This window comes from Medicago truncatula, chromosome 4, assembly GCF_003473485.1.
Source record: "Medicago truncatula cultivar Jemalong A17 chromosome 4, MtrunA17r5.0-ANR, whole genome shotgun sequence".
NCBI lineage: Eukaryota > Viridiplantae > Streptophyta > Magnoliopsida > Fabales > Fabaceae > Medicago > Medicago truncatula.
The window spans coordinates 53,870,542-53,893,153 of NC_053045.1; the positions used below are offsets into that span (position 1 = coordinate 53,870,542).

A 22,612-nucleotide genomic window follows, 5' to 3' on the forward strand; every position below is an offset into this window, starting at 1 on the left:
TGTCAAGGTTGATGTTTTGATTTTCTGAGTTTTAGTTGCATTAAAAGTTCATATTTAATCTGTCTCTTGTTGAAAAATTCTAATTTTTTGTGCGAGATATTGCTTTTATGTCCTAAACATCTATGCAAAATATCGTGAAAAATCTCAACCTCTAGGTCATTTATCCTGATGCGCACTTGAAAAATAATTGCGATTTTGCGCGTTTCAGTCAAAAAATCAAAATAAACCGAGACCTCTGTAAAAATACAAATAGAGGATCTCCAATGTTTCGAAGCATTCAGAATAAACCTCAACTTATTTTAATTTTTCCACCAAAACGTGCAAAATTGCAATTGATGCTCGGCCAAGAACTACACTTAAGTGCAGCTGAGCCAACTGTAGTTGTAGCTGGCTCAGCGGTAGATAACAGAGCCCGCTTATCGTTAACCGTAGCTGGAGGTAAAATAGTATTTTCCATGTGTTTTTAAGCAAAACTTGATGTGGGAAAAACAATTTTCCTGAATTAATGGTGTAGTTTTAGAATTCTTTAAGGCCCAAGTCAAACTACGTGTTTCAGTATGGGCCTGAAGCCGATGGCATCACCTGTAACGATAATAAAAAAGAAAATTTCTTCACTCCACAATTCTAAGTTACGCCCCCTATTGGTCTTGAATCATGTATCAAAATTTCAAAATATTACTTTCTCCTTCTCCCAACCTTCCTCTTCTATTTCCTTTCATTTTCATTTGAAATTTAAATTCACGTACGATGCTCGGACATCGCAATAATAAACACCAGAAAACATGAAAAATATCACTTAGAATTTGAACATTGGTGAAAGAGACGAGTGGAAAAGATTGTTTTGAAAGATGAAATATGATTATAGAGGTACTTTGGAGTATTGTGTTAATTAAATGGTTTTAAAGGTGTAACTCTTTTTAAGAAGTCAAACTAGTATACCGAAATTGGCACCGGAAATAATCGAACCTAAAACAATGAGATGTGTAACTAGCATAATTTCTCTCTTCTTAGTTGGGTATTGACTTGAGCATTTTTTTTAAGGAAGTATTGACTTGAGCATTTACGACTACCATATTCCTCTGGTGAGTACAATATTTCCTATCTTGAAATTATGGGGGAGATACAAATTGATACTAGGATTTGCAAACTGATTGCAAATATTTTAAAAAGAATGCTTCAATATCCATCATGAAAATCTACTATTCATTTAAAGGATAAGATATCACGCCACAAATTTTAACAAAGACACTTAAACACATTCAAACTAAAACAGATGAAACGCATCAAAATATCATAATATTAATCACCATCACTTACATCACAGGACTTCTTTGTGAGGCTAGGCTACATAAGAGCTACATGTACTCTTACAGTTCCGACCAGCAGTTTGGCAATTGGAAAATGAGCCATAGCAGCACAACAAAGAGCTTAGTGCAAACGTGTGTGTGGAGCAATGAATGCAAAAAAGGAATAATGCATCGGAAAATAAATAAACCAAAGAGTAAAGGCAACTCATGGCAGAAGTTTTAGGCTGCACATGAGGTAACATTATAACCACTGTTGGTGCATTTCTTTGGCAGGAAATTAGTTATTCAGGTTTAATAGGATTTCAAGTTATAAAGATTTCAAAATATGTGACTAAATCAAACTGAGTTTAATTAAAAATAAATAAATTATGTAATCGCAAAAAATACCCAGATTACGCCTAAAATGAGCAGTGGTATGAGCAGTGGTTAGATACTACAAACTTATCTACTTTTAAATATTAAGACATTTTCAGTACATTTTTTCAATTCCTCTACCATTCCGGTCGAAAAGTAAACTGATTGAATTGCCACGCCTACCTCCATCATTAAATTACAGTGCGGTTGCCTGAGGCCCTAAGCTAAGGGGCAACCTGAATTTATTTACATAGTTGCTTGAAAACAATAATCACTGAAATGGAAAAACAGAATGTGAAAAAAATGTAGATCAAGAACAGCCCACTTTTTCCAACATTGACTTGACAACATCGTTCACGAAGACATGAAAGCATTGCCGGCAACAATTGGGCATTAAATTAGACTTCTGAAACTGAATATGGTCAGTATGGCTGCATACTGAGTTCGAGGAGTATATATTAGACTTTTGCTGCTCGGAATGGCAAGCAGCCAAGATGGTATGGGTGGCTTGCCTTGCAACTACCTTGAAGGTTTCGACACCTGCGTGACAAACAACTGCATGTAAAATACTTTCATTCAATTAAAAGGCTATTATATGCATGCTAATGAATGGACATATGAGTATTCAGCGATAACATGGATAAGCTAAATGTTCGATGCACATACCAAATGAGTTTATCTAGTGACCACAAATAGATTGCAAAATTGTGTGTTAAACATTTATCTATAAATATTATAGCCAACAATGATCATGTAAATATGCAGGGGAAAATAAATTTCACAATGAATTAGTATTACCTAATTGTTTGTTGATAGCTAGGCAATTCAAATTTAGTTTAACAAGAGACTGGATCTCTGTTTTTGCATCTTCGGTATTTTTTGTGATTCCATTCCCGAAGCTTTTAGCCAAGCTCTTTTCTTTATTGAAAATATCCACATCTTTATTAGAGGCGAACACGCTGCCAGATTTTCTACTTGAGGGTGCCAAACCTACTGAAGTTACCAAGTAAGCAGACTGCCTTTGTTCCTTCGCGGCATTTCTTTCATTGTGACAGGGAGCTCTGTGTGTACTAGTATGGACCTTACTGGGCAATGGAAGTTCCCTGTATCCTTCTAAACGAGTATTATGGTTTCTCAAATGTTGTATCTTCTCCTCACACAAGACCCTACTTTGCCTTTTCTCTCCCAACATCGGAGACCGATGGTTTTCCAATTTTTTTTTGAGACAAGAGTGGTCACACTTCTCCTGCATTTTGGCGTACATAAAGTCTAATGTTCTGGGTTGTTTTTTCGATTCTGGGCAGCTACGAGGTGAAAATGATTTTTCTCTAGCACCACTGCATGAGGGACCATCATCTACTTCCTGTTGAATTCTGCTTGTTCTTTTAGGAGTCTGTTGCATCGTCTTTGCCTTACGCATCATTTTCCAAGCTTTGTCAACATCATCTTTCAAGCCACCATTACTCAACATGTTGCTGGATTGAGCACCTTGGACCATGGATTGTTGACGGCTTGCGGAAGCCATTGAATGTGAATCATCTAATTTGCCACATGATAAAGAACTAGAATTTTCTGTTTGACTACTTGTACCGCCAGATTGAAATGTTTTGCTATGGAACCTTAATTTACCACTTCTTAAAGAATTCCAATTTTCACGAAGCAGTTGAACATTACGCAGGGCACGCTGGACTTCCGACACAGGTTTCTTACCTTCGGATCTGCTCACCCTATCAAGTAAAGGAATATCAGAAGACAAAGAATTGTTTTGTCGTGCAGGAGATGCCATTGGTCTTCTAACCACTTGGCTGCCTGTTCCTCTCAAAATATTTAAGATGGTTACATCAGGCGCCGCTTTTAGCTCAACATTTTGTTGGTCCAGCATATAACTAGCATTAGTCTCCAAGGAAACAGCACAATCATGACAAAACCAATCACCTTCAGGAACGGTGTAGCCCAATCCAACACAAAACGTATGTGAAACAGTATCACAAAGATCACATATTAGTATAAGGTTTTCATCTTTCGCACCATCGCAAATACAACACTTGCGTTCAGCATTAGAATCAACAGGACCACTAGTCATATTTCCATGAGGATGGTAAACCTAGAAAATATAAAAATAAAAATAAAATCATTAGCCTGTTGGTTACTTATAACATTACTGCACTTACATAAATATTATTAGCTCAGCCGTTCTTTGAATTCATTGATCACCAGCAGTAAATAATATATATACAACAAAATTATGAAAGGATGTAATTTGAATGTTTACCAAGTCTAAAATCTAAACAGTCGTGGACCTTCTCTAGAGCAGGGATGTGCCATGTCTCCCCTCAAAATTTTATTCCTTTTAGTAGATATATATTGTATCAAGAGTGTTTTACTATATATTTTTACAAGTTTCCCCAAATATTGTATCTAGTGGCGCAGTGGCAAGAGTCTGTTTAGCGAGTAGATGGTTCAGCGATCGATCCCGATAGTTGTCATTTTTTGTTTCCATTTAGTGCATTATTAATTTATTATTGAAATCTTGTGATTAGAAGGTTCTAACCGCACACTTGATGTTAAAAGAAGCAATTACCACTAGGCCAAGATCCGACTTCGCTCTTTGCATTAAATATTAGTGATACTTATTATAAATATATGGCATCCTCTAAAATTTCAGTCAAGATCAACATGTTTTACACTATCATTAGTTATGTGGATTTACACTTACAACATCATTTAATGAGTTTAGGAATTCACTACCCGGGCTCAGGACCAACTAATCCGGGGACCAATGGCAGTCTACTAACGGGCCCAATTGAAGGCAAACCTCTTTATGGACTTGTCTAACACATGAATTGTTGACACCTATGGGATTCGAACCCTGAGACATAAAAAAGAGCACACTCCTACGTCTGAATGAAGTCTAGCTAACCTAGGGTTCATGCAATTTTGAATGTGTTATACAGTTACGGAGAAAAGAATGACCTGATCGCGAATAGGAATCTTAACATCCCGAGAGGAAGAAAAGACATCATGCATAGGGAGTCTACGAACGTTTGAGAATCTCTGGCGACATAGTGGGCATCGAGATTCATGTTTGGCCCATTCCATGATGCAAACGAAGCAAAAATAATGGCTGCAGCAATCAATTTGTGCAGGGACTGAAATTCCGCGTTCGATGTAGCAAATTCCGCAGCAAACATCTTGGTTATTGTTATTGTCATTGTCGTCTTCTTCTTCAATTTTCACTTCGGCTTTGAGGCGTTTGTTTGATGTAGGCAACGAGGTCGACATGTTTGTGAAATCTCTTAATTCTGCTCTGAAGACGAATTCGGAACCAGACGGTGGTCGGGAATTTGCGATAAAGACGAGGAACAGTGTTAGGAATATAAGACGAGCTTAAGTACACGATATGATATGGTATGATAAACTAGGCCCAGTTCTATGAAAATTGCTTTTTACCCCTATGAACATTCTTAAAAAACACATGAAAAATATGTTTTTGAGTAGTTAACCATCGTTCCAACTTTTTGGCTGTAAATAACTACCGTTTCATAAAAATAAAGGAATATTATTCTCCCTCTTACATTCTTAAGTAATTTTTTCGACGAACTTTGGTTGTACAAATAACACATCTTTTCTTATAGAGGAATGATGTGTGAACAATAAATTTGTACGATAGACAATTTATTTGTTGTTTTTAATATTTTCTGATTGATTTTGATTTGTGTGCTCCTCACATTGTTTTATGGTGTTGTATTGTACAATCGACAATTTATTTGTTGTTTTTTAATATTTTTTATTGATTTTGATTTGCTGCTCCTCACATTATTTTTAGAGTAAATTACACTTCCCTCCGCTCTAAGATGTTTGAATTACACTTCCCTCCCCTCTTATGTTAAAATATACAATCCCCTCCCCTCTTATTCAAAACATATTAGAAAACTTTACACCCTCTCCCCCTAAGAGAAGCTGGAATTACATTCCCCTCCCCTCTTATGTTAAAATCTACACTTTACTCTCTCAATTTTTTTTTTATTTCTAATAATTTAGCAAAAATAATAATAATCTAACACACTTCGGGAAAAAATTGTATCACGGGTCTATTTTAATATAATAAAAATTTGAATACATATGTTTTGCTATTTTTTATTCACAATTTCATTAACATGTAGTTTTAAACCCTATTATAAAATATGAAACAACCCAAAATAAAATTAAAATATGTAAAAAATTACTAAAGACAATAAAATAGGGTTATTTGAAAGTTAATTTTATACTCTAAATTATAAAATCAATAGCAAAATATTTAAATTTAATTATCATTGACATTTAAATTATAAAAAAATAAACTATTTTTCTTAAAAGGTGGTTCGAAATTAAAATATATCATAAAAATATTTATTTATTAAGGGAGAGGATTGTAATTCAAGCATCTTATAATGGAGGTGAATATAAATTTTACTTTACACGAGAGGGGAGTGTATATTTTAACATAAGAGAGGAGAGGATTGTAATTCAAGCATCTTTAAGGTGAGGGGAATGTAATTTACTCTTATTTTTATGGTGTTGTATTAGTTGTACATATTTCAGTTTTTTTTTTTTTTTGGTCAAGCAGCCTAGGGGCTAAAGAAATTCACCTTAAAGATGAATAAGTGGGGTGTCCGGGGTTCGAACCCCGATCCCTGCACATATTATGCATTATCCCTTATCAAATGAGATAAGTTCATGGAGATATTTTAGTTTTTTTTTTTTTTTTTTTTATCTTGTATCCATGTTAGTAAAACCCTTATTTTATTTTCTTAAAGGGAGCGTTCTTGTATTTTTATCTTTTTTTTTTTTTTTTCTATTTACTATCTGAACATTTTGTTGTTAACAATTATAATCTAATATTTTTATTGTCAATTACTCAAAATAAATTAGAAAAACAAAATAAACGAGAAAGTCGATCTATATATAAATACTCTATCTAGTCACATTCATAAGAAAAAACATCTTTTTAGATTTATTGAATAACTAATGTATCTGATCGCATTTACAAATCACATACATTAGTTATCCAATGAATCTATAAAGTTATTTTTCTTATATGGTTTAAATATGGTTTTAGTTCTTGCACTTTCATCAGATTTTGGCATTGGCTCCTACATTTTTTTTTTTTTTGGAATTGGTCCCTGCACTTTGTAAAAATATTGGTATTGGTCCCTCTGTTAACTTTCTGTTAAAAAAAAACACAAAACTATTGGTATTGGTCCCTGCACTTTGTAAAAATATTGATATTAGTGCCACGTGGCGTGAAATGATTGGGCCACGTGGCACTCCGTTGGTTTTGTGTTTTTTTTTTAACAGAAAGTTAACAGAGGGACCAATACCAATATTTTTACAAAGTGTAGGGACCAATACCAAACAAAAAAAATGCAGGGACCAATGCCAAAATCTGATGAAAGTGCTGGGACCAATGACACATTTAAACCATCTTATAAATATGACCGAAAAAGTATATATTAAAGACCATTTTGATCGTTACACATCCAAAAAGTAATTTCAACATGGAATATTTAAACAACATATTTTATACAAATTTTTGATTTTGATGGAATTTAAACATAAATCACTCTGCGTTCGACTCATTTTTAAAAAATTAGTTCAATCAAAATGAATTATTTTCACCGCAAAGTCAAACACATTTATACCTTTGTTTCCGTTTAAGGTTGTTTACAATGAACCAATAAAACTATTAAATTTTGCTAGTTTTTCATAAACAATTTCATCTTAATTATTAATTACACTTACTCACTCCTCCTCGCTCTCTATTAAATAAGTTAAGTTAATATCCCCGTGAGCTTAGCTCAGTTGGTAGGGATATTGCATATTTTATGCAGGGGCTGGAGTTCGAACCCTGGACACTCCACTTCTCCACAATTTAATTGTGTGAGTTCTAGCCACTAGGCTACTTGACAAAAATAAATAAAAATAAGCTAAGTTAATTTTGATAACACAACATGTATACTACTTTGAAATTTAAAAGCAACAAAGTGGTTCTTGTAAGTAGAGCTGTCAAAACGAGTCGGGTCGTACGGGCTTGTTCGTTTAACCCGATTAATTATAGGGCTTGGGCCTTAAATATTGAACCCGAATTTTAATAGGTTTTTTAGCCCGACCCTAAAAAATTCGGTACCCGTTAGGGCTAGCCTGAATGGGCCACGGGGTAGCCCGTTAGCCCGCATGACAAAAAAAATTCTATAAATTCTATATATTTTTCAAATAATTCTTTACTTAATCGATTATCAAAGTAAAAAATAAAAGTTAAAATTCAATGAATTAACATATATAAATGTAATATAAAATTATATTCACTCGTTTCGTTATTTATAATTTTAATGATCGAATATATAAATATTATAACCATAACGTATCTAATTTATTTAAAATTGTTTTCCTCGCCGTTTTTATGCATCATTGTGGATTGAAATGATGTTGGAAGAACTGAATGCATTTGAAGTTGATAGAACTGCTTGTCGATAACAAGTCGAAAATTGATTTGGCAAATCACCAATCATGAAGAGATAACCTGCAATACTCTTCTTAACATCATGATCACCTCCTCAATCAGAATCTGAATTAGGCATTCCTTTGATTAGGCATTAGCACACCAAAATCAATTATGCCTCTGATGTATCTTAGAATTGTATTAGCATCTTTTAGGTGACAAGTTTTAGAATGCTCCATGAATCTACTTAAAAAATTCAGCATTAGTTTACGACTAGTGTACGAAAATGTTTACAATTTATTTTTATGCTAGACATTATTTATAAAAAAATTTGCAGGAGTATTTTATAGTACTTTTTTATATATAAAAAAAATAATTTTTAATAAAGGCTGACCCGTTAGCCCGTGTACGACCGGGTTTGGGTAGTATATTTCAAGTCCGTTTTCCAACCTTTTTTTTAATGGAAAAAAATTAGTATTAAACAACTTGAGTAATAAATTAACATAAATTTCAATACACAATTACTATTAATGGAAATCTTAACATGTGCCCTAATGACATTAGTTAACATTTTCCAAAAAAAAAAAAAAAAAGTAGGAGCAACAATGGTATTTGGAATGAATGGGTAAACCAATGGGTCTTGCATTTCAATCCACGTATTTTCACTTATCCATGCTGTTTATATTTTATCGCAGAATCGGGAGTTGTAATATTTAAACAAAGGGTCGACACTTGTTAAAAGATTTAAAAATGGTAATTGATACTACCACCGTTCCTAATTATAAGACCCTTTTGAAAAAATAACGGAAATTAAGATAGTGGATATTTGTATTAAATATATTTGTAATTACTATTGTTTTTACAATTTTATCCTTTAAGAAAGAGGGTTGGCTTATGTTTTCAACATTCTATTTATTGCTGATTGAAGAAAAAGATGTATAATAAATAGGGGCATGTATGTAAAGAAAAAGAAAATACTTTTTGATGTTTCAATATTTTATTTTTTTTACAAGCTCGATGTTTCAATATGTTGAATATACAAATCCCAAATAAAATTTTCTCTTATAACTTATAAAATGTGACAAATAATGTGACTTTGCAGGTTGATAAAGTTGACAGGTGGCTTTGGATTTTGGAAACATCTCATGTTTTTTCCGTCCGTAGTGCATATAATTTGCTCACTGTTAAACCTCATGCTGTTTCTTCAGTGGTTCCGTCTTCTATTTGGTATAAAGATGTCCCTCTGAAGGTCAGTTTGTTTGCTTGACGCCTGTTTCGTGATAGACTGCCAACAAAGGATAATTTACTTAGACGTGGGGTTATTCCTATTGATTCTCGGATGTGTGTGGCCGATTGTGGCTTTGAGGAGAACGCTTCTCACTTGTTTTTACATTGTCATTTTTTTGGTTCAGCTTTGGGGGTTTTTGGTGTTTTTATTTTCTCTTTTTAGTGTAATTCTTGAGATTTAATCCCTTATATATATAATATATATTTTGCCATTCAAAAAAAAAAAAAATAAGTTGAATTAAAGTAAGATAATAATAATAATAATAAGGCCATTGACATCAAATAAAGTATTAGTAGGATCCCTAAAAAAAAAGCAGTAGTAGGAGTGGTTTTTAGATGTAATAAATAAGAGTGATAGATAACATAATAATAAAAGTTATTACAAGAAAAATATAACAAAATAATAATTAAAAAAACAAAAAAATGATAATAAAAATTGTTACAAGAATAAAATAACCTAATAATAATAATGAGATTGTTACAAAGATAATATAAATCTAATAATAATAAAAGTTGTTATAAAGTTAATATTGAAATTTAAAATTAATTTAAGGATAATTATTGCAATGCAATAAAATTTTAAAGAAAACTGCTCCCCTATGCCCTTTTAAAAATTGAACCAAACACTTCAAATTACAATTCTCCCTTTCCCTCCCCTCCGGAACTCTCAAACCAAACGGAAACAAATTTGCCTTTTTTAAGTTTTTTGTAGCTAAGATATGGAACAAAATCTTTAGAAAAAAAAGGTCCACAACGTATGTAAATCGATAGAGAAATGATATTTGAACATCAATTTTATGACAATTTTTGTTACAACTTTTTCTTTCATACTCACATCATTTTTTACTTTATCTCTTTATTACTTTGATTTTCGTGCAATACCTATTTTTTCTTTGCAAATTTTGGTTATCCTCATAAGTTGGCAATTAAAGATTGTTCAAATAACACTCCTCAAATTGATATCTAACGCACAACGTGTGTGTAAGAGAGCAAGAGACGCCGTTCTTCCTCGTATTTCGGAAGCGTCAAGCTACGGTCATTGAATTCTACAAAAACAATCAGGGGGCATATCCGTCATTCCACATCCCCACGCGTTATTGTCCAGAATCAGATCCTTCATCCCAAACCACACTTTCAAACCACACTTAATTCATTCATTCATTCTCAATGGCCGATGTAACCTATCTCCGTCGTCACCACCACCACGAACCCGACGATGACCAAACCCTAATCCCTTTACCTTATTGGCCTTCCACTTCCGATCTCGACTTCGATTTCGATCTCTACTCTTCCGATCCCGAATTCCCATCCAATCACAACCACCGCTTTTCTCGCGAGAATTTCGTCATGGATCTTTTCCAACAACGCGTTGAACAATCTCAAATTACTAATCACACCGATCCAATTAATCAATCGTTAAATGACTCCGTTTTCGACAGTTTAAGTTTCGATTTAGGGTTCAATCATTCCGACCTTCATCTCGATCTTAACATCGCCGCTGAAGAAGACGAGGATGATTTTCCTGATATAACGGTTTCTAGATCTGATCCAATTAGCGGTTTACGTATTGTTGAGATTGATTCGGATTCTGAATGCGAAGAAGTTGATGGAAATGGAAACGGAGACAACGTGTTTTGCGGAATCTGTATGCATTCTGATGCTGACGAAGATGATTTTAACAATGTAATTGAGGAAGAAGAAATTGGGAGTTTTCCTCTTCGTTGGGATTCGCTTCATTTGGAGGATGATCCTCAAATTTACGAAGATTTTGAGTGGGAAGAAGTTGATGGTGGTGGCTTTGATGATAGGGAAATTCTTGGTTTGATGTTCGCTGCTGATGATGACGATAACAATAACAATAGGTCTGTTAATGGTAGTCGTGCTCGCGGTACTTCGTTTATTGAACAAGAAGAAGAACACGTGGATGAAGATGGAGAAGAGGTTACTATGTTGAGGGTTGATGGAGAAGAGGTTAATATGATGAGGGTTGGTGGAGGAACTGAGAATCTTGATTGGCAAGTTTTGTTGAATTCCGCGAGTCCTGAAACTTATCATGTGATTTCAGAGCCTGATTTTGGGGATAATGATGATTACATTTACACTGCAGAGTATGAGATGATGTTTGGTCAATTCGCGGATAATGTGAATTCGTTTACCAATAAGCCACCGGCTTCTGCAGCGTTTGTTGAGAATCTTCCGTCGGTGGTTGTGACTAAAGAGGATGTGGATAACAACAATGCGTTGTGTGCGGTTTGTAAAGATGAATTTGCTGTTGTAGAAGAGGTGAAGTTGTTGCCGTGTTCTCATCGATATCATGGTGATTGCATAATGCCTTGGTTGGGGATTAGGAATACTTGTCCTGTTTGTCGCTGTGAGTTTCCTACTGATGATGCTGATTATGAACGTAGGAAAGCTCCAATGTTGGCCCGGAGCGCTTGATGTGTATGTCATTGTTGTTAGGGTTGGATACTTGGATATGGTTTCACAATTTGTTGCTGCTAGGTTGTTAAGAGTTTAGGTTTTTTGGTCCTGAAAAATTGCATGCGTTTGTTAATTTTGGATTTTTCATATGGAGATTTGTAGTATAAGTATGTTCATCTGCAAATTGTATTATGGGATACATCATAAAAAGGAATCAATTTTCTAAGGAATATATACATTTGTTCTGCTATCTGAATGTTCATATTTGTTATCTTCATCTTTCTTCTTCGATAATATAGTAGAACACTGAAGTGTGATCACCTTCGACAACCTGAATGATAGGACCGTGTGGAGGTTTTTTTTTTAATTCTTTGACCTTGATTCAGCACTTTTGAATAGACCGATTGACTAACTTGGCCTATTAGCTTGTTTTCAGCTCACTTCTTGTGTTCTGCTTTGTTGTTTAATAGTGGCTATTGTTGCCTTATCTTTTCATCCTGTATTCACTAGTCTTGGTGGCTTTTTTTGCTTCTGAGGAAACCATTCTCACCTGAATCATTTTTTTTGTTCTTTCAATTGGTGTGTTTTTTAGGACTTGTCGTCGACTCATTGCAGTGTTTGGGTTTGATGACAACGGGAGTTCAGCTTTATGGCTTAGGGAGTACCATACCTGCTTTCTTGCATAATACTATGATTAAGCATTTTACTTATGCTTTTAGCAATAGAATTCTAGTTAAGTATACACTCAAATGTTCAGGGACGTTTCGCAGGAGTGGATTAATGAGGAATACAAAGATTACAGTTTTGTTTGAGTTCCTTTAAGTCTGATATTTGTTTAGGAAATTTATTATTTTGGTTGATATGAACACCTAGAGATTCCTTCCTTTCTTAGAGGCCTACCTATCCAGCAGCGGATGTGAGGTGTGTTTCTGCATAATTAAGTTACATGCATAAGATTCATAATCATGAGTTTTAATACCAAGAGTGTCCATTATCACTTTAGAAACAATGCTATTTTTTTCATGGAAGTTGATTGAATAAAAATGACTATAGACGCATGAGAGAGGAGACATTCTTGATCTTTTCTAGTGCACAATGATGTGGCGTTGGATTATAATGCAATAATGGATCTATTTGAAGTCGAGATCTCTTGACTATGTGCTTTTGTTTTTCCTATCTGCCGTGAACCCGGTCCCAAATGATAATTATTTGAGTTAATAATTTGTCCTTTTGCAATCTATCATGGTTACTTACCCTTGGTCCAAACATATGGCTTGGCATTCTCTTTTTTTTTCTACCAAGTTTTGCAAACTACTTTTTAAGAAGCTGTGCATTTTACAGTTTCAAGCAGTTTTTTGTATGCTTCTCGCATACTTTTTTTTATAGTACATTGGGTTTATTTCATTAAATTGAGTAATTTAAAACCTGAAACATTGAGTTTTTACTCATTAAATTGAGTAAATTGAGTGTCACTAGCACACCTGAAACATGCAGCTCTACAAGTTTCTGTCGTGTTGTGCTAGACTAGTAACTGCTGCTACGAATTGGCCAAAAGATCCATCACGTGATGCTGGAAATTGGGCCTGTTTGAAACTGCACTTGAGAGTGGAAGCCAAGTACTGGCGAGTTGCCATTGGATTAGGTCACGAGAATCCTTATCATAGGAATATTAGACTTTTGATTAGCATAACTACTGCAAAACATGGAAAATGGAGAAGGCCATTCTTTGACCCATATATGTATCCATCTCAAGGTTTACATGATTTCCATTTTACTACTCCCAGCTTCACCTTTCTAACGACAGCGACAGTCCCATTCAAATTCCAGACCATAATGCTCAACTTAAAGACAAAGTTTCCTCTCTTCAAGCGGTACTATCTACTTTGTTGGTTACTACCGGAAATGTTGGTATACCTCACCACATCCCTAGTGGCTTCCCAGCCAACCTTTCAACTCGTCTAGTTACAAACTTACAACTTCCCGAGCATAGCGATTTTGAATAGAAGGACGTGACATGTGTTGTAGAGGTACATCAAAATTTCATGATCTGTGTTCTAAGAACACTTATTATGTCACATTGTCACTCGTATCTTTATTTTGGTGATGCTTTCTGGGTGCAGTATAAACAATAGATTGTGGAATCTTATACAGACCTTTAATTGCAGACCTACGAAATTGCTTATATTTTGCAATTAAATTCGTCCAGCAAATAAGTGTTTCTTCCTATGTAGTAACAATCTCTTCCAATAGTCAATAAATTCCAACCTTAATTTTGCACCAATTAAATTTGCTTATCGTTCAAACACAGTCAAGAAAATTAGAAAAACAAAGGAGTGACACAGAACAGATCAAAAGAGGCAAAATAAAAATTGCAGAAAAAACCAGAAAAATAATTTATTTATTGACAAAAAGAAAAAGTTCAATAAATAAGTACTTTTTTTAAGTCTAATTTGCGGGGATAGTAGTAGTGGGTATTGGAAACTTAATTATGCAGTAAACCCAGAAACAGTCTTTGTTTTGTAGTCCTTAAAAGTGCCTTTTCTTTTCACATAAACATGCACAAATCAAATAGAATTACATAGATTGATGACTGGGTATTTTAGTTAGGAATCTGTACAATCCAATGGAAAAGAAAAGAGCATTGGAGGAATCACATAAATGAGAGAGCAGCAACTGAAGCACAATGCACTCTAAATATGAAGTCTGAAAGCAAAGTTATAATTCAAAGTCTTCATTCTTGATTCTTAAATGTTTAAGGCAGGTAAAGTGGTGATTATGTTACTGTTTTTTCTTATTTTTTAAAATGTATAATTTGATGTGGCAAACTGAAATTTGTGATTGAATGTTAGTGTAAATAATTTTTCATTGATAGTGTATATTCCTTAATCTCTTATCTAAAACCTTGATCCTTTGTATAATTTTTTCTTAAGAAAGTGTACTTTCTTTCAGGGTGAAACAAATGGGAATGACATTGATCCTAGTTCTACTTCCGATCTGGAATTAGATGCTCAGTTAGAATCATCGAGGAAAAAACTATCTGAGTAATAAGAGTGTAGAATGTAGATTATTAAAAGTCTTCATTTTGTAGATATACCTATTTTGTTTCTCATTTGATTTATCTTGGTAATAAATGTGTTGTCAGGTGGGGAAAGAGTCTGAAATGCTGAATCAAGAAATTCATGCATAAGAGAGGCAGTCTTCTCACAATGCTCAGTATATCAATGAGGCAGTACAATTATTTGAGCAAAACTCTTACACTGAGTTGTTTCAGGGTAATTTAAGAGCTTCTTATCATCCTTTTGTTCATGTTTTAACGTTTTGCAGATAAAGATCATGTGCTACTCAGAACTAGTATTGATACTGTATTTATGATTTCTATTTAATCAATCCCGGGATTCTCCCTTTTGGTATCTGTTTGTATGCATTAGCTATATTAACACATGCATATTGCTTTTCTCATGCAGTTTTATGATACAAAAGAACATTGAATTATTTGGATACGGTTTTGTGTTTTCCAATTACAGTCAATAATATTTTAGCAAATAATGAACATGCAGGGTAGTCCGTTTTTTGATTGTGTTTTATACTTCTTTTAATGCCTTTCATGTCTGCATGTAAAGATTAAGATAAGATTTGTTTGAAAGGGGGGCAACATTTAGGGGGAACCAATAAAGGTACCGTAGGTCAGGATGTTAATCCTGTGAACCTTAGTAAAAGAGACATGAAACAAATAATGTCAACAATTTCTTGGAGCTCTGCACTATTGCAAGTAGGAAAGAATGAATTTGTTTTTCTGATTGAAATTATTAACAAATTATTAGCTAATATTATATGTTGAACTTTAAGTCAGTAGATTTTTACATTTATGATTGTGTTCCTGTAGAGATCATGATAACTGCCTCAGAACTTCGAATGAAGATGGGAAAGCTTAACACCAACATGATTGAAGAGACAGGAAAAGTGAAAGCAAAAAGGATTGACAACAATAAAATGGACATTTCTGCTATATATGCTGCCAAAGGTAACCAAAATATCATTCATTGTTCTGCAACATGAATTAATTTTCACAGGCTGAACTCTATAGTTCTGATTTGAACATTTCTGGATGCAGGCCTATCTAATACGAAATTCGAAGATCTTCAAGAATTTGTAACTCTTATGAAGAGCACGTGAGCTTGTATATATTTTTCATCAACCCAGTTGGACTAGTCTTATCACTCATGCTTGTTGTACCTGTAATTGTTTATTGGTAGTCTATTACTTGGAATTTTCCTCTCGTACTGAAATTAATGGATTTAAATTATTCGGAGATACCTGAAGAATCTCGTTGTCTTTCTCAATTTGGTTGTCCAAAGACAGAAGCTAGAAGTTGCCGTATAGCCTGGACCTTAAGATGTATTGGTCCATCTTGGACTCATTAATTTTAACCACTGATTGAGTAGATACACAGATGTCAGAAGGTTGAGGGAAAAAGGTATTACTTTCAAATATACCTTAAGATGTACATTTGCATCAAAAGGTATGTGGGTAAATGTCAGAAGGTTGAGGGAAAAAATGGACATATGTGGAGGGAAAAGAACCGGGTTGTAGTTGGATTGAAGTGAATAATGAAATCCACAAGTTTATGGCCAATGATACAGCTCGTCGCGACTCCGCTTCTATATCTTTAGTTTTAGACAATTTGCTTCTACATATCAAAGGGTTTGGTTATGTGGCAAACACTGACGCCCTTTTGCTTGATGATTGAGATGAATCATCCTGTGGTAATATTACAATTAGCCAAGCTTTTAAATTGCCAAAGTAAAAGTATCTTCATTTTGAGCCTCAAGTTCTGTCATTTTACCATAAATCTAATCAGTTTATGATAGAACAAGAGTTTGAGACACTCAGGTAGATATAGTTCTTCAAGTTATAATATTTTTCTTAATCTTCATATCCATAAAAATCTGTAGTTAGAAAGGAAAAAACATGAAACCATGAAAAACCATGTGTTACACATATATGCTTTTGGTTATATGACTGCTTCCTAAGAGACACATCATTCTGAGCCTCATCTCCATCAGCCAAACCGAAAACTTAACAGGAGAACAGTATCCAAGTCTCATTATTAAAGGCAACGTTCATGGCACAACAAATAATATATAAAGAATATAGCAGCTTCAGTAGGAGAACCACAGATGGAGACTAACTTTATGAATAATTTTTTTTAAGACGTCGTATAATTTCATCTGTTAGGGAACGACTTTACAGGTTGGGGGGTCCATGTCATAAGCTATACACAGTAAGGGAGGTAATTGACCACAACAGCAACCTGGCATAGCTCAAGCACGATCATTATAGGAATCATGAAATCAGCAAATAAATCAACAGACATCAAAATAGTCTTCTGAAATCAACCTGATTATCTTGAGGTATATTGGCCTTCAATTTGGCTATAGCAATAGCACGTGATAGCCCACCAATAGCATCAACCAGACCATGAGATACTGCATCCTTACCGGTCCAAACCCTCTCCTGTGCAGCCTCTTCCATCTTGTCTACCTAGTGACAGGACAGTAGCGGTAAGTAACTATTGGATATACAAGGAGGAAGAACATAAAGCATGGAAAATAGATTTTTCTTAAATAAATTTAAAACATACAGTCATAGCTCGGGAAAGGGCAGCTTTGTCTCGAAATTGTTTATAAGCATTCTGTGTTCTCTTGGCAAATAGCTTTGCTTCATGTGGCCTGTACCAGAGAGATATAGAAAGTGATTATATGTTCCTTCCTAATCAAATTTAAATTGATGCAAAAAAAAGGTACCAACCCACGAATCAAACAGAAGTAGAAAATTAAGGCCAGCACAAACAGGCTATATGAAATATGGATAAATGCCCCCCACCAGCAAAAGCAAATTATATTCCTATACCGCAAGCCCCGGGCCTGCTTAATGTAATGTCTAATAAAATCTACATGAATAAATGAACAAAATCTATCAGGCACCTAAAAGAACGATGATCAGCTGCAAAGATCTCGGCATATTGACCCCTTGATATAAGTTCTTTGTTGAAGCCAATCTCCTCATCAAGTTTCTCATAGATAAATTTTCCTACATAAGTAACTTATGTCATCAAGCTAGTAGATTACAAAACTCAAGAAGAATATACTGAAGTGGAACCATGATTAATCATGATGGTACCATGTCTTTCCTCATTATTTACGAGCTCAATTTTTTTTGAAGAAATTTATGAGCTCAATTGATTTCTTTCCTTTCAACTACAATATCTATTGATTGCATATGGTTACCATTCAAATGATATTTCAAACTACTATAGTATTTTAATCAAAATAAGTTCAAACGTAATTGATATAAAACTCAGTCAAAATGGTAAAATAGCTATAAGAGCACAGCAAGAAGTGAGGAGCCTCTAAGGATATTTTACACAACTATCTCAGGCAAGCGAGTAAAAAAAACGGATTTTAGCCGAGTGCCTGGCCATAATAAGTCTTTTCCTAAATTAAGCGAATATGGCGGAAGGCCAAAAATCCAAACACACCATTGCGGCCTATGGCGCCACCATGTCGGGCGTTCCTTCACAAATTTCCTATGACAGCTGTCCAAAAATCTGACATGCCAGTCCTCCATGGGGGTGCCATGAACACCATTCAACAATACTGACATTTATGATCTAGCACAAGGATGACCTCGTCTGTTTCAATTATACCAGCATGTGTATGTTGGCTAATAATTCACAATAAATCTGTTCTTAGTTTCAGTTAAATTATAATCCATGCACAGCCTTCTTCTCCCATCGCCATATAGTATCCTCCACTAGCTGCCACATCAGACATTGAAGCAATGATTGGTTTTTTGGCTGCAAGAAGCCTGATTTCTCTCCACATTCTGCAGACCATGATATCAAAACTTTATCAACCAAGCATGAAAACTTTCAAAAAAAATACTAGTATCAATTAGCACCACTATTCATTGACACAGATCAGAGAAGTACTTCAAATTTAATTAGACCATAAAGGAAATATTAACTTAACTTTGAAATCTAAAAGTAGCATCTTAAAAACGTTATTAGGAAAAATGAATATAGTTCAGGTTATCATGAACTTTATGGCCATGGTATAAATCATTTATTTTTTTTTAATTTTTTTGGCTCAAGTGGTATATATCATTTCTATATGAATACAACCAACCATTTCTTGCATGTCTTATTAAAAGTGACTTCATTTTGAACAGAGAGGAATATACTACTTACAAATCAGAAGCAAGAGCATCACCTCCTGGACTATCAATTCGGATAACAGCAGCCTTGAATTTGTTCGATGCTGAGAAGAAAAAACAGCTCAGTGTGACCGAGAATCAAACAACGACGCACATATGACGAGCTAAATATATGTAAATAACACAGTAAAAAAATTTAAAGTTCAGCGTATAGCGTAAACCTGAAAATCAATGTTATCCTTGTGTTATGGTAGGTCAGGAAAATAGATTAGGAGTATGTACGTTGCTGGTTAATACGTTAGTTACATAAACAAACATAATTAATCTCTCTGATTTCCACTAGCAGATGGGTTTCTCCCTGTCAAATTTATACCTTACTCCCTCCGTTTCAAAATATAAGCAAAATTCACTTTTTAGGTTCATTCATTTAATGATGTATGTGGTCCATATTATGAACCACATACATCATTAAATGAATGAATCTAAAAAGTGAATTTTGCTTATATTTTGAAACGGAGGGAGTACTTCTGAAGGAAGCCATACTTCAGAAGTCCCAGTTTTAGTTGTAGAGACATAAAAAAAGGTGTCATCCCTAAGCTATTTCTTGCAGTTTCTTTTGCAAGATCCTCTTCCTTTTATATTTTTCATAATCATGAAGGATTCTAAAGTCCCGTGCTCAGTTGAAACTTGAAAATACTAAGAATAAGTGCAATACTTTCGCCTCGAGTCTGTTATAGCAAATAATATAACTCTAAACAAAGATAACTATGTGGCTGCATTAATTAATTAAAAATGCCATAATCAATGTAATTAGCATCACAACACTTCACTTATTACGTGCTTTGAAATTTAAAGAAGAAAAATTTATAAGATCAAAAGTGTACCTTTGACCCTATGGATGTTATTTATAAACTCCTCTGCAATGATACCTTTGCCACCAACACGACTGATGGTCCCCGAGGCTCGGATGACAGCTATCTGTTCTTTACCACTTGATATTCCAACAGTCTCTTTTCTAACTCCAGAGTATTTTCTGTATTTGAGGAAAGGAACAATCTGCTTAATGAGCTATTTGGCATATTTTAATCTATAACAGATGCATCTAATATAAGCTTGATAGAAAACAGGAAGCCATAGCAATTCTTACTCATATCGGAGAATTAGAGCAGTGCTTTATACAAGTACAGGTCATGAGAAATAAGGTTATTTCTCTACTATTAAGTCTCAAAAATAAAATGTGCATACCAATACAGATTATTTTTTTAAAAAAAAAAAATCCAATTGCACGGATAACCATTTCCATGTATATTTATAGTTCTTGTTATTAGTGAGAAGAATTATAGTTATGTTCTTTGATTATAGAAATTATCGCAGTCATCATACAACATTATAGATTTCTGAACAAGAAAATAAACAAACACAACAGAATTTTATCAAGATAAGGATTTGTTGATTTTTTTCAAGTCAACCTTTATCTTGCTGAAGAAATGGCATAATAAAATATAAAGGCCCCTACTCTATAAAAAGGGAAATTTACCTGAAATAAACCACAGGTGGATATTTGTTTGATTTCACCTGAAGTCTCTTCTTCAACCTAGGTATAACCTGCAAAACATTTTATGTTTCTAATTCTTTTTAGTCTTTTTTTTTTCAACTGCTACGGTGAAACATGCAGGTAATCAGTCGCATAATACCAAAGTAGTGCATGTACCTCATCATCATAGAGTATGCTTGTTATGAAACCCTTTTTTCCAGTCTGTCTACTTGATAGACACCTTCATTTATGAAGTTCTCAACATCTTCTCTTTTCTTTCCTGTATATAATTTGCGGAAGCCCAAAGGTGAATTCATTTGTTTAAGATACAATTAGGACATTAAATGCAAATGTACCTCTAGAAGAAGAGACTTTATCCAGCCAATTTGAATAGATATTATCCAGTAATGCAGTCAGCATCTCACGATGATCTTCAGACATGGTTTTACGGGTTAGTCTATCTCCTCCACTTTTATATTTGCCAATTCTTTCAACTTGTGGTTCAATTCCAAGATAGTCATAAACACCTGAAAGAACTAACACGAGTGTAATGCTTAAGTATAAACATCAACAAATTTAAATTTAAAAAAGGTTTAACAACAAATTTCCCTATATTAAAAACCATTCAGCAGTATGATTACATTTGAGCAACCGACACTGCAAGTTTTGTCCTGTCAAAAAAAAAAAAAACCACTGCAAGTTTTATAAATGTTGTACGGAGTCATGCCACCATTACTAAACAGTCTGTTGTAATTCCCTTTCTTCATTTTATCTTTAGTAAACCACTTTCTCTATTTATATGTGAACTTGACTCATTTTTATGAGAATGTAAAATTTAGTAATCTCATTTTTGTGTCCTCAGTTCTAGAGAGAAAGGTTTGTTAAATCCCGAGGTTCCTGCACGCGTATAAATCCTTGAGGATAGGTGTTCGTAGCGGCATTGACAACAACGTCAAACTATGTTTAAAGAGATGCAAGGAAAGGAAAGGAAAGGAAAGGCCGAATGAGCATACCTCTAACAAATGTCCCTTGAACGGTGAATCCAAACAAATGAACGTAAGCACTCGGAGGGGCATATATTTCTTCACATGCACAAGCAATGTAATATTATTTTTCTCGAATTAAAGGGAGATAAGCCACAACACATTTCCCTACATACGTCACCAACTATCAAGGTCTTTTATAAGCAACAAAGGTTAATATAATTGAATAGTTAACATAGATAGATATTGCAACACAAAATTCTACAAATGTAGAGTTGTAAATTGTAATGGCACCTGATTTTCTGAAATTCAAGATTTGTCTTCGAATTTCATCAGCTTTAGCCCAACCACAATTTAAATTATCAATTTGAAGATATACGGCAGAAATACGAGGATCATAAGCTGCTTTCAACAAATTATCTCAAATTTGGGGCAGAAGCTGATCGGCTATCTATATAGACAGAAAAATGAAATGAAAAATTAAGCAAAGCAATAGTATGAGTGGGAAGCTATGTTCGCACCGACACCTCTGGTCAAAGGCATGTCTGGTATCCAACAGCTCAGACACAGACACAGACACACTAATGTGATTACATTCAATTACTTCATTTTCTTAGAGAAGTGTGAACGTGTCACATAATCACATTCAATTCATTTTCTCAAATTATTACATATGTGTATCAGTGTCATGTCTGTTGTCTACGTCCGTGCTCCGTTAGGGAGAAGGGAAAACCTGTCCGCGCAAAATGATCTTCAAGACACTGCCGTGTGGAACACGCTCCGAAGAGTCAACTGTTAACAAGTTGAGTTTGACGAGAAGCTTGTTGAAGCCGGTAACGGGCTTAAAATCAAAGTCACCAGTGGGAAAATCATTGTCATTGGCACTAACAGAGTCTTGTTTAAGAGTAGAATTTGAAGATGATGAGTAACAAGAATAGTGAAATTTGAAGGGTTTGGGTTTGGGTTTGAGAATGCGCTGAGTGAGAAAGCGTTGGAGTTGAAAGCGAGTAGTCATGAAGGATGATGGTGGTGA

General features: G+C 34.3%; 2 protein-coding genes and 2 pseudogenes across 2 annotated transcripts; 2 read left to right on the forward strand and 2 right to left on the reverse strand.

The window, feature by feature from the left end:
- Positions 1-1,733: 1,733 nt before the first annotated feature.
- Positions 1,734-5,099, reverse strand: LOC25493923 (uncharacterized). Its single transcript, XM_013602579.3, has 3 exons — positions 4,635-5,099; positions 2,460-3,765; positions 1,734-2,201 (listed from the first exon to the last, which is right to left on the reverse strand). The coding sequence occupies exons 1-3, from the start codon at positions 4,941-4,943 to the stop codon at positions 1,972-1,974; spliced, it is 1,845 nt and encodes a 614-aa protein (XP_013458033.1). The 5' UTR covers positions 4,944-5,099; the 3' UTR covers positions 1,734-1,971.
- A 5,401-nt stretch (positions 5,100-10,500) lies between these two features.
- Positions 10,501-12,097, forward strand: LOC25493924 (uncharacterized). The gene has a single exon (XM_013602580.3). The coding sequence runs from the start codon at positions 10,594-10,596 to the stop codon at positions 11,863-11,865; it is 1,272 nt and encodes a 423-aa protein (XP_013458034.1). The 5' UTR covers positions 10,501-10,593; the 3' UTR covers positions 11,866-12,097.
- Positions 12,098-14,641: 2,544 nt separating this feature from the next.
- LOC120580014 (uncharacterized) lies at positions 14,642-16,763 on the forward strand (annotated as a pseudogene).
- Positions 16,764-16,925: 162 nt separating this feature from the next.
- LOC11444390 (serine protease SPPA, chloroplastic-like) lies at positions 16,926-22,594 on the reverse strand (annotated as a pseudogene).
- Positions 22,595-22,612: the final 18 nt, after the last annotated feature.

Excerpts from the sequence above, each read along its gene's own strand:
- LOC25493923 (XM_013602579.3), bottom strand. The coding sequence starts at position 4,943 with ATGTCGACCTCGTTGCCTACATCAAACAAACGCCTCAAAGCCGAAGTG. Across the intron at positions 3,766-4,634 it reads AGATTCCTATTCGCGATCAG|GTTTACCATCCTCATGGAAA; the intron begins GTCATTCTTTTC and ends TATATTTTCTAG. Across the intron at positions 2,202-2,459 it reads AGCTATCAACAAACAATTAG|GTGTCGAAACCTTCAAGGTA; the intron begins GTAATACTAATT and ends TTTGTCACGCAG.
- LOC25493924 (XM_013602580.3), top strand. The coding sequence starts at position 10,594 with ATGGCCGATGTAACCTATCTCCGTCGTCACCACCACCACGAACCCGAC.